This window comes from Balaenoptera acutorostrata, chromosome 1 (genome assembly GCF_949987535.1).
Source record: "Balaenoptera acutorostrata chromosome 1, mBalAcu1.1, whole genome shotgun sequence".
In the NCBI taxonomy this organism is placed as follows: Eukaryota; Metazoa; Chordata; class Mammalia; order Artiodactyla; family Balaenopteridae; genus Balaenoptera; species Balaenoptera acutorostrata.
The window spans coordinates 172882752-172895304 of NC_080064.1; the positions used below are offsets into that span (position 1 = coordinate 172882752).

Sequence of the window (12553 nt, forward strand, 5' to 3'; positions counted from 1 at the left end):
CTCAATATCAAAAAAACAAACAACCCAATCAAAAAATGGGCAGAAGACCTAAATAGACAATTCTTCAAAGAAGATGTACAGATGGCCAACAGGCACATGAAAAGATGCTCAACAATGCTAATTATTAGAGAAATGAAAATCAAAACTACAATGAGGTATCACTTCACACTTGTCAGAATGGCCATCATCAAGACGTCTACAAATAATAAATGCTGGAGAGGGTGTGGAGAAAAGAGAACCCTCCTACACTGTTGATAGGAATGTATATTGATACAGCCACTATGGAGAACAGTATGGAGGTTCCTTAAAAACTAAAAATAGAGTTACCATATCATCCAGCAATGCAGCAATATATATATATATATATATATATATATATATATATATATATACACACAATGGAATATTACTCAGCCATAAAAATGAAATAATATTTGAAGCAACATGGATGGACCTAGAGATTATCATGCTAAGTGAAGTAAATCAGACAGAGAATGACAAATATCATGTGATAGCACTTACATGTGGAATCCAAAAAAATGATACAAGTGAACTTATTTACAAAACAGAAACAGACTCACAGGCATAGAAAATAAACTTATGGTTACCAAAAGGGAAGTGGTGGAGGGATCAATTAGCAGTTTCAGATTAGGAGATACACACTACTACATATAAAATAGATAAACAAGATCTTACTGTATAGCACTGGGAACCATATTCAATATCTTGTAATAAACTATAATGGAAAAGAATCTGAAAATGAACATATATATATATATATATATATATATATATATATATATATATATATATATATATATATATATATATCTGAATCATTTTGCTATACACCAGAAAACTAACACAACAATGTAAATCAACTATACTTCTATTTTAAAAAATTACTGTAAAACTATTGACTTTAGCTATAAAAAGAGCCTGCTGTACTGACTCTGGATTTTGTAGGTATGGGCTCTGATCAAAATGACCTAGGTCTCTTATCCCACCTAGCAACATTATTCTATTCTACTTATTTAATTATATTCTGGAATAAAATATTTCCTTTGATCTGTCAGAATGTTAAGTATTTTCATTCGCTTTCACTGAAAATTTTCAAACAATACAAATGATTACATTAGGTCAGGGCCATCCTTGAGGTGTGCGAGCACTAGCAAATATTTTTTGTGTGGTTTTGTCTATGTAAACAACTTGGCGAAAAAATGTCAGAAAATGGATAGGTGAGAACAAGTGCTTGGGCTGCACAGGAACCAAGCTCAAGGCTCAGGGGTGAATTCTTTTTTTTTTTTTAACATTCTTTTAAAAAATTATTTAACTTATTTATTTATTTATTTGGCTGTGCCAGGTCTTAGTTGCAGCATGCAGGACCTTTAGTTGTGGCATGTGGAATCTTTAGTTGTGGCATGAAAGATCTTTAGTTGCGGCATGCAAGATCTTTAGTTGCGGCATTTGAACTCTTAGTTGTGGCATGTGCGGTCTAGTTCCCTCACCAGGGATCAAACCCAGGCCCCCTGCATTGGGAGTGTAGAATCTTAGCCACTGGACCACCAGGGAAGTCCCTCAGGGGTGAATTCTTAATAGTCAAGCCCTGAACTTACAGTTTACCCTGTCAGACTTGCATCAGAGTCACTCAAAAGCAAGGTATAAGCATCAGCTGGTGACCATCTCACACAATTCCACAAAATTGGCTGGTATTCCACAATACCAGCCAATGGAAACTATCTGTTCTCATGTCATCCTCCTGGAACCAGAACCCAACCCTGGGCCAGTCTGGGATGACTCATATACACAAGTCCTGGAGTTCCTTGGGGCATCTTGTCAACCCCAAGGGGAGAGTGGTTGAGGGTTGGAGAGCACCTTGGAATCTGGTCTGCATCTGTGGCACTTTGTTGCAATGACACTGGCAGCTCCAGCTGGTCCCAGCCAACAGAGGGGAGTCAGAAATTAAGGAGGACACTTCAAAGTACAGGGCTTCTTGAGGTGTGGGTCCTATAACGCATGGCAGGGGTCCCACTTGCTTGGGTTTAAGGATTACACTCTGAGTCTTTACTTTCCACTTAAAAATTCTATTTCTGATTTTAAAAATAATTACCTATATATTATGGAATATTTACAAATTACAAAATACTTCCAGAAATCCCACCACTAAATATTACTCATTCATATTCATTTGACTATTAATTAAGTGACTACCCTATGCCAGGCACTGTGCTGGGAGCTGTGAATAGAACTGCATACAAGATAGACACAGTCCCTATCTCCATGAAGCTTATACTCTAGCATGTTGGTCGTATTTTTAATTACTAATTAAATTTTTTTCAATTAGATAATTCATTTACATGGTTCAGATTCAAGAGGTGCAAAAGAGTAGACAACAAAATATTCCTTTTTAGGGCAATGAAAATACTTTGTATGACATTATAATGAATTTATTCTTTATACATTTGTCCAAACTCATAGAATGTACAACACTTGTATCTATGTGAGAAAATGGATATTAGCTGAACTTATTGTGGTAATCATTTCACAATACATATAAATTAAACCATCATGCTGTATGCCTTAAACTTATATAGTGATGTATGTCAATTATTTCTCAATAAAACTGGGGAAAAAAAGAAGAAAAAGAATGTACAATACCAAGAGTGAACCCCAAGGTAAACTATGGACTTTTGGTAATTAAAATGTGCCAATGCAATTCATCCATGGTTTAAAAAAAAAAAAAAAGTACATGTTGGATGAGTGAGTATATGGGAAATCTTTATACTTTCAATTTTGTTGTAAACCTAAAACTTCTTTAAAAAAATAGTCTTAAAAAATTTCCTGTCTTCACTCATTTTTTCTCCCTGAAGGCCATCAAAATTATATGTATATAATAAAATACATCCCAAAGTATGCATATTCCTTCTCACCACTTTTATTTAAAGCAAAGAGTAGCACAGAAAATACAAACCATTTAATACATATGTATCTAGGTTTTTTCATGTAAAATACACCTTGGAGATTATTCCACATGAGTTCCTAAAGAGTTTCCCCTTTCTATCTTATAGTTGCATAATACTGAGTCAAATATTGTCAATTATTTAACAAGTTCTCCCTGATGGATGTTTTAATTTATTTTCCACACTACGCTGCATTAGTAAATTTTCACATATGATAATATATCGCAGATCTGTGAGCATACCACAAAATACCCTTACAAATGGAATTGTTGCATCAAAAGGTATGCGAATTTTGGGCTTCCCTGGTGGCGCAGTGGTTAAGAATCCGCCTGCCAATGCAGGGGACACGGGTTTGAGCCCTGGTCCCGGAATATCCCACATGCCGCGGAGCAGCTGGGCCCGTGAGTCACAATTACTGAGCCTGCGCGTCTGGAGCCTGTGCTCCACAACAAGAGGGGCCGCGATAGTGAGAGGCCCGCGCACTGCAATGAAGAGTGGCCACCACTTGCCACAACTGGAGAAAGCCCTCGCACAGAAACGAAGACCCAACACAGCAATAAATAAATAAAAAAATAAATTAAAAAAAAAAAAAACAGTTTGTAGGAAAAAAAAAAAAAAGGTATGCGAATTTATAATTTTGATAGGTATTGCCAAATTGTTCTCAATGGAGTTTGTACCAAATAACATTCCAGCCAGCAATGGATGAGAGTCTTGATGGCCGGTGACACTGACGTATTCCCTTTCAGGCTTAGTTTTCTTAACCACCTTCAGATCATATGGCACACACAGTTTGATTTTTTTCCTTTGTAAAACTATTTTATTCTCCAAGTAGAAAGAAGTGATCTATTCTTTCCAAAAAAGTGATCTACTATTTCCATCATACTCTTTTCCATGTTTCATGCATAGTTGACACCACCCAAGGTTATAAAAAGCTGAGCCATATTATAGTTTCCTTTTATATTTTATTTTCCTGTTTTTAGAACTTAGTAAGTCCAAATATTTAGTAAGCAGGATTTAGCCAGGTAACCAATCATATTTACACTGGAAACCATCAGGCCATGTTCAGAGCCAGGCCACTTATCTTTGCATTAGATGGAGAGAAATAGCAGAAGTCAGCAGCAGGGCAACAGCAAAACAGTGAGGGATAGTGCTTCTGCTTGTGCTGGATAGATCATTCCCCATGATTACGGTGATCTAGGATGTGAAGTGTGAGAAAAGAGAGATGTTTAAAATGCAGTGATAAGCACTTCTTACTTAGCTTTGCTCAAATCTGTTCACACACACACATTCTAAGAAAACAAAGCTGCTTTCATTTTATTTTTTAAATACAAAATATTCAAGAATACCACTCATCCATAAATACTTCCCTAAATTTTAAAAATTGTGTACTGTTTGTAATTTACTTTTTCTCATCTAATGTATCAAAATAATTTTATCATGCCATTAAATAGTCTTCTCCAGCATTTTTAATAGCTACAATGTATTCCATCATAGGGTGAACACATATTTATTTAACCAATCCTCTAACATTTTAATGTTTGGAGTAGGTTTTTGTTTTTTACTTTAGAAGCTGTGACATCAGCATATTCCCTGGGACAAATGGGTCATTTTCCTACTCATATTCCCCATAACAATATCTTATGAAAATATTTTTAGGTTTCTTATTATTTGCAAGGGACAGCTTTATATGCATTATGGGAAGCAGAGCTAAACCATTCATAAAAGAATTGTATTGTTTAGAAATCCAGATTATTTACAAATTTAACAAGATAATTAACGTACAAGGCAGTGTGGGCTCTGTCCCAATGAATGATACAGTCAATAAGAGAAAGGATTAAGAAGGAGAGATTACTGGATTACTGGGTTTCAGTGTGTCAGGAAAGGCTATATGTAGACTGTGATACTCAACCTGTACAGTGACTCATCTGGGCCTCACCGCCAGAGATTCTGATTACACTGGTCTGGGTGGGGCTCACACATATGCATTTTAATAGCCATCACGAGGACCACTGGTATAGAAGATGTACTTGTACGAATCTTGAAGGATAGGTAGATTCACATAGAAAACAATAGGGTGCTGGGTATTATAAATGGGCAGAGAAGGTTGTTAAGATCTATGTAAACAATGGACAGAGATGAGAAATATTCATGCAGAAGTATAGACTCTTGGAATTTAGAACTGGGAGGAACACAAAGACACTGAAATCACTCTGCTCACATACCTTTCTAGTTCCCTTTAGATGACACAATAGTTCACAGGAACTTTTACCTACAGAATCTTATCTGACTTTCATACTTACTCTGTGGGGTAGGAAGAGATGATTAACCCTGTGTTACAGTTGAGGAAACCCCAACAATTCTTGGACAATGACTAATATTGGACTGTGCACAGACTTAGTAGAAATGAGAAAAAGAATAGAAAGATCATTAGGGGAATTTCCATTTTCCATCATGGCACGCTATGTTATTTGGGCCATATTTCTACTGAAGACGACTTAAAATGATACAGTATGAAAAAAACTTAAAAGTTATTGAAGAGAGAACTTTTTCAAAATTATTGAAGAGATAACTTCTTAAAAGTTATTGAAAAGAAAGCTCAAAATTAAGAAGTCAAGAAACAAGAGGGAGGTGGCAGGCCACAGTTCACTCTTGCCTGGGGCATTTGCAGATCTGGCTGGAAACAGTGGAGAAATTGAGCTGAGACTCAAAAGGGCAGACTGAACCAGAGTATACTTGCTTCCCTTTTCTTTTTCTTTCTTTTTTTTTTTTTTTTTGCTTCCCTTTTCTTATTCCCCTTCAAGTGGGAGGAGTTTGGGGTCGAGTGGGGAAAGAGAACTTGAGTTTGGAAAACGAATGCTGACCTTATGAACACTTGCAGCTCAAGTTAACACTATCAGGCACTAAAATATATTTACTTTTAAATGGTTACAGATTCTTGGTATACAGGTGCTTGGCAGTTGCAAATGCAAAGCCTCTCTGGAGGAAAGAATGCTTATCCTCGGCCTCTGGAAAATTTCACAAATAAACTTTCAAGGGAAAAATGTAGCACAAAATCAAAGATAAATTAGCACAACAAGGAAACAAAGTGCAATGAACAATCACTAATAGAAAAACCAGCATAAACTAGCCCCAAAGACCTCAAATGCTAGAAAGAGATTTTTAATGATAATTATGTGTAAAAATTTTGACAAGCTTAAAAATATCTTCAGGGAACAGGAAACTGTAACAAGTGGAATAATAGACTTGTAAAAGAACCAAATAAACCTTCCACACATGAAAAAATAAAATAATCCATATTAACATTTCAGTAAAGTGGGTTTTAGAGTAGATTGAACACGGAAGAGAAAATGATAGACCTGGAAGATAGGTCAGAAGATATTATATAGAATGAGAGAGAGAGAAATATAGAAACTAAGGAAGAGAGGATAAGAGACTTCAGGGCAGAGTAAGAAGGTTCCAGAAGGAGAGAGAGCATTGGCAGAGGCTGTATTTGCAAGGATTATATTTGAGAGTTCTCCAGAAAGGTGAACCATGTCAATCTACAGATTCAAGAAACTTAATGAACGCCAAGGAAGATAAACAAAAAGAAAACCATAACTAAACACATCACAGTAAAACTGCAGATAATCAAATAGAAAGAGAATATTTTAAAAACATACATCCAGAGAGAGAGAGAGAGATTACCTTCAAAGTAGCCAAAGCCAGATTGATAGTTAACTTCATTAGCAAAAAATAGAAACCAAAAGAATATGAAAGGACTTCATTAATTCATTGAAAGAAAATAATTGCAAACCTAAAATTCTATGCTGAATAGAAACATGTATAAAGAATGAAGATAAAATAAACACATTTTCAGATCAAGAAAAAAAGAGAGTTCATCACCAGCAAACATCAATAAATGAAATGATAAAAAGAAGTGATACACATATGGATATGAATGAATTCTGCATCAGGCAGCAAAATTTGTCCTCTAGTTACCCCCCTTTCTCTGTTTTTCTCTTCCTGCTTTTCAACATCCTATAAAAAAATGTCTTGTGTAAAATATCTCTGCTTGTAATATCTAGAGGGGCTCCTGTTTTCTGCTCTGCTTCATGATTTTCTGCTGTTCTTTCTCAGTTCTTCTCCATGTGCCACTTCCTGGACCAGCCTGGCTTCCTCAGGCTCCAGGCCCTTTAGCTACATCTTCAGTGTCTCCCTCTCATTCTCACTCTTCCACTCCCTGATCTCCAAACAGTGTTTTCAGTTCTGACTCTCATATTCTGTGACATAGAGGAGTGTCCGGCCACTCTAAAAGGTCACTGGTGTCCTCCTCACACAGTGGACGAGCCAGGTATTTTTGGACTGAGAGGATATAAAAAAATGTCCCTGGTGATCTTTGGTATTCCCTAAAACAAACCTTATTCAGGATAAAGCTATTGGGATATTCTGTGGGTATTATCCCCAATTTGGGGGCGTGGTCTGTGAGAGACACCACCCAGTAGCTAGTCGGCACCTTGCCTCCCTCTCAGGCCTGAGCTGTGGTGAACGATGGAACTACTATGTTTGCGGTGGTGCCAGAGTCCAGCGTCTCCATGAACTTGTCCACTTTTGGAGTCTGGCTAATGTACTGCCTCCCAATGCAGCACACAGAGCTCCCTGATGCCAGCAGCACTCTCATCTCCATTCCAAACCTTCTCCATCCCCCCAGTTTCTCATCTCTTTATGCCCTCTTAGAAGCTTCTTCTAGAACATCATACCTCTAGGATACAAGTCTAACTTTGTCACTCTCTTCCTTAAAATCTTTCAGTTACCTAGATGGGATTAGCATCTTTAGTAACTTCAGGACATTAACCTTTATATAAAGGATATTAAAAACTTCCAATAGTCTTCTTTCTTAGGCAGAGTGAGCTTTCTAACATGGAACCTGAACCATGGCACTCCAGACCTTAGAAGCATATACCATCCCTTCCAGTCTTCTCAGGATAAAATTCACTCTTCTTAACTGTCCCTCAAGGCCCTCACCTCCTATCCAGCCTCATACGGCACTGTTCCTTACTTGTTCCACTCACTTCTCAAAGTTCCAGCCACACTGGAATGATTTTAGTTCTTCAAATATTCCATCCTGTTTTCTGTACCTAGAATATCTTTCCTTCTCTTCTTGGTCTAATTCTTTCCCACCATATATTTGCTTCAACATCACATCCTCCAGGAATTATTCCTGGACTCCAAATTTGAGTGGATGCTATAGGTACCTATCTAGAACACTGTATCCCCTTATCACACAGCATTGTAATGTGCTGACCCATTGTGAGCATACAGTAGAAACCTGTTTCATGAAATAAAGTTTAATGAATGTATTTTACTATGCACCTATCATATGTCACTCTCTAGCACTGACATGACAACATCAAGCTTTTACAAGGCACCGTTTATATATGTATATATATGTATATATAATATATATTAGCTAATATGTGTGTACATTAAAAAAAGGGTACATATTTGTACACACATATTAGCTAATATTTATATCTATCTATCTATCTATGCAGCTTAGTTAAGCAATATATTTGGCAGATACTTACTCTAAAGCAGAGACTTTCTGGGTTATGGTATATGAGTGTATTGGGGTATAGATCACAAGAGCAAGGACCAAACCTCTGCGCACTTCATAAGGAAGAAGGTAATTATTTCAGCCCAAATACCCATACTGACTAAGTGGCTACAGTAAGGGTGGAGAGCCACAAGGCCATTCTCCCTGGAGTCCAGCAGGAGACAGAGTGAAGCTGGAAGGCTAGAGCCAGCCACAATCACCACTGGCCCAGGGAGGCAGAGGGCCAAAGGCAGGCAGAGAAGAAAGGGTGAACAGTGAAGAAACATGCATTTATTGGTGAAAAATAAATCACAGAAAGCATAGGATGTGGTTGGTGGAGGAGTGGGCTAGGTGTGCTTTTTAAAAGTATGTGGTTGATGAAATATGGCCACAGATTCTGAATTGAAGTTTTTTCTGTCAAGAGGTGCTCTTTCCCCCACTGCCTTAATCTGGGCTTTACCAAAGAATATGGCAGAAATGACACTGGGCCGGTGTCCAGAGCCAGAGCTACAAGAGGACTTGCATTTTCTACTTTGCCCTCTTGGAATGCAGCCCTGAAGCCCCCATTTGAGGAGCTGACCTAGCTTTCTGAGGATAAGAGGCAAAGTGAGTGGTCCAAGCCACCAGCAAATAGCCAGAACCAAAGGCTGGGCCTGGTGGCAGTGGAGGGCAGCTCTTCTCAGAACTTCCAGCTTCAGATCCTCCAGCTGAGTAAGTAAGCCCAGGTAAAAACAGCGGAGGAACCTCCAACCAATCCACAGAATCATGGGAATTTCCAGGATTTCTCCATGGAAATAATAAATCCTTGTTTTATGTCACTGAAACTTAAAGTAGTTTGTTATGCAGCAATAGTTAACAACAAAGTTGTGTTTTGTGTCCTTTTTCTTCTTGGTGGTAAAGGCCTGAATGGAAAATAAAAAGGAAGAAACTGACCATCAAAAACAGGCTGAGTACAGAAGAAATAGTTCCTGAGGAATCTTGTCTTGAATCTTCCTACTTCTACCCTCTGTATTCCCATCCCTCTAGTCATTTCTACCTCCATTCTGGTGGCTAATGGATACTTTTCATTGTTGTTATTTTTAGTTTAATTGAATGTAATGTAATCATCTAAAATAATAGTTCAGTTTAACTTGGTTTAATGTTACAGTGTTCATTGTTCAAGAGAAATTGGCCCAGATTATTCTGTGGGGGTGGTAAAGAAATGGTCAAATGAAATAACTGAAGACTGGGTATAAATGAAAGCAAGACTCATTAGAGACTCCAGGGTCTAGAGAAAGGACTAAAAGAAAGTCACTACCAATAAATTATTCGGTGAACCTTTATTATGTGTCCATTTTAAATAGAGCCACTGAAAACATCCTGCTCCAACCAGAAAAGCCAAAACATGTAGGGAAGCAGCATCAGTAAAAATACTGGAAATCAAAACATCACAGCTCACTTTCCTGCAAAGTGTACAAGTTCTCCCCCAGATCTACACAGGGCTGGCTCTTTCTCCTATGGACTCATTTCAATTGTCACTCCTCAACGAGGTCTCCCTGACCACCAAGGTAAGGTATCTCCCCATCTCTGTCCCAGGACCCTGTCTCATGGCCTTCATACCACTTATAATGCTTCTCTGTGTTTTCTTTCTTCCCTCACTGGAGAGAGCTGCATGAGGCTGGGCCCTTATTTGTCTTGTTTGCTGCTGTACCTCCAGCTCTTTGAAGCGCCTGGCACACAAGAGATGCTTAATCAATGTTTACTCACCATAAGTGAATAAAAAACAAAAAAAACAAATTAATAAAGGGAAACTTCACTAAAATGGAGTCAGGAGGCCAGAGGGGGAGCTCTCACTCAATGTCAATACAGATCCCAACAGAAAGAGATGGCATCTTGCATCTCCTGCAGGAAGTGACACTACTATCACCAGCAAGAAGACTTTCTTCTCACAACAGCTCAGCCAATGAGAGACGGTCACAACTCAGACAATGTTTGTTCATAACAACCCCTCCTAACTTCCTCTTCTCCTCTATAAAAGACTTTCCTCTCTTTTGTTTTACCAGATTTGCATGTGGTTTGCCATAGTTGCACGTCCCAAACTACAATTCTTTGCTGCTCAGGAATAAACCCATTTTGCCGGTAAAAAATATATATATATATCCCTTCTCATGAAATTACTTTTTCCTTCTCCAAACCCAGTTCAGACTGCACTCCCCTGGAAGCTCTCCCTCCTTCAGTCTCCCCCACGCTCCCCGTTAACTTTTTTTTTTTTTTTTAAATAAATGCTTATTTGTGCCTGGCAGTTAAACCTCCTCAGGTGTTAACTCTTTTTTTTTTTTAAATTAATTAATTCATTCATTCATTTATTTATGGCTGTGTTGGGTCTTCGTTTCTGTGCAAGGGCTCTCTCCAGCTGCGGCAAGTGGGGGCCACTCTTCATCGCGGTGCGCGGGCCTCTCACCGTCGCGGCCTCTCTTGTTGCGGAGCACAGGCTCCAGACGCGCAGGCTCAGTAGTTGTGGCTCACGGGCCCAGTTGCTCCGCGGCATGTGGGATCTTCCCAGACCAGGGCCCGAACCCATGTCCCCTGCATTGGCAGGCAGATTCTCAACCACTGCGCCACCAGGGAAGCCCCCCGTTAACTATTTTTATGTGACCAAGCTCCTCCGCAGTTCTGTGTTCACAACTCTGTCTCCCATGCGGGGTAGTCAGCAAGTGTAACTCAGCTTCAATTCAAGCACTAGTAGGTTCTCACCAAGTGAAGAAAGGAAGACTGGTAGAGGGGATAAGAGCCTGTGTTCTACGCCAGTCTGCCTGATTTCAAAACCTGGTTTTGCTGCTTGCTAGTTGTTAGGTGAGTTTCTTGACCTTTCTCTGACCCAATTTCCTCATCCTTAAAATGGGAGTAATAATACTTAACAGATAAAATGATTCTGAGGACTTAATACATGTAGAGTGCATTGAACAATGCCTGGCCCATAATAAGGGTTTTTTTTATCATCATTAACTTGGGATCTTTATTCTTGATGATTTTGTAATAGGCTTATCCTTAGTTTGGTTAAGCAAACTCTCATTTGGCTATGAGAACTCATTCAAATTTGCTAAAGGAACTATGATGATAAAACTATACAGCAAGTTGGGAAAAATACCCATGAAATAACACAACTTTTTATAAAATTGTCAGGTTTCAATTCCAGTAACCCGTAAGACAGGGCTTAAAGCCTGTTCATAATCACATCATTCCAGAATGAGGAGCTATTGCCAGAAACTTTTTATGGGGTGGGAAAAGGAATAAAATATGGTCAGTGCTGATAAATACTGGTTTAATGATACAGTGCTCTTCACAGACGGCTACAGAGACTGTAAACTATTATTCAGAAACTTACAACCACACAACACAGACCACTTAGCCAGACCTAAATTAAACTGGCTTCTTGTAACTACCCTGTAAGCGCTACAGCCCTTCTTCCATCCAAAAATGACCCTAATCTCACATGAAAACAGTTACTGTAGGGGAATCAGAAACCCAGCTTTGTGGCCAAAAGTAAAAACCCAAGGAAAAATAGCAATTCAGTGGTTAGCTGGTGAGGGTGGGAAATCTGGTGCCCTTCACTGCCCTGCTTTGTTCTTCTTACTCTGGCTCTTTTTGTCCCTCTTCTCCAGCCCATCCATGTTAGCTCTCAATAGGTTTGAACAAGCCATCTGAAACGTATTCACTTCTTTGGAGCTCACCACAGTGCTGATCTTCTTTTTCCCATCAGTAGCTCTTAACAGACACTTGTTTTCTGAGGGCTCAAAGCCCTCCACAGAACCCTTCCTTGGAATGGGTTTAGTTCGACCATCATACTTCTTCAGGGTGATGCACACGCTGCCCGACAACCGGCACTTCTGGAAGAGCCTGGTCAGCTCCGTCAGGAACTGCTCACTCTCCAGCAGCACCATCCTGACCCTGCTGCCTCCGCTCCATCAGCATAAGCCCCAAGCCCCATAACAAGGATTTAAACACAAGTCATTATTTTAAAAATTCTATTGCAAGGAAAACT

The 12553-nt window shown here is 38.9% G+C and overlaps 1 protein-coding gene across 1 annotated transcript; it reads right to left on the bottom strand.

Moving 5' to 3' along the window:
- Window positions 1-12119: 12119 nt before the first annotated feature.
- Window positions 12120-12488, bottom strand: LOC103001482 (signal recognition particle 14 kDa protein-like). The gene has a single exon (XM_028166592.2). It carries the CDS (start codon window positions 12450-12452, stop codon window positions 12120-12122), a length of 333 nt encoding a protein of 110 aa, XP_028022393.1. The 5' UTR covers window positions 12453-12488.
- Between the last annotated feature and the right edge of the window lie 65 nt (window positions 12489-12553).

Excerpts from the sequence above, each read along its gene's own strand:
- LOC103001482 (XM_028166592.2), bottom strand. The coding sequence starts at position 12,452 with ATGGTGCTGCTGGAGAGTGAGCAGTTCCTGACGGAGCTGACCAGGCTC.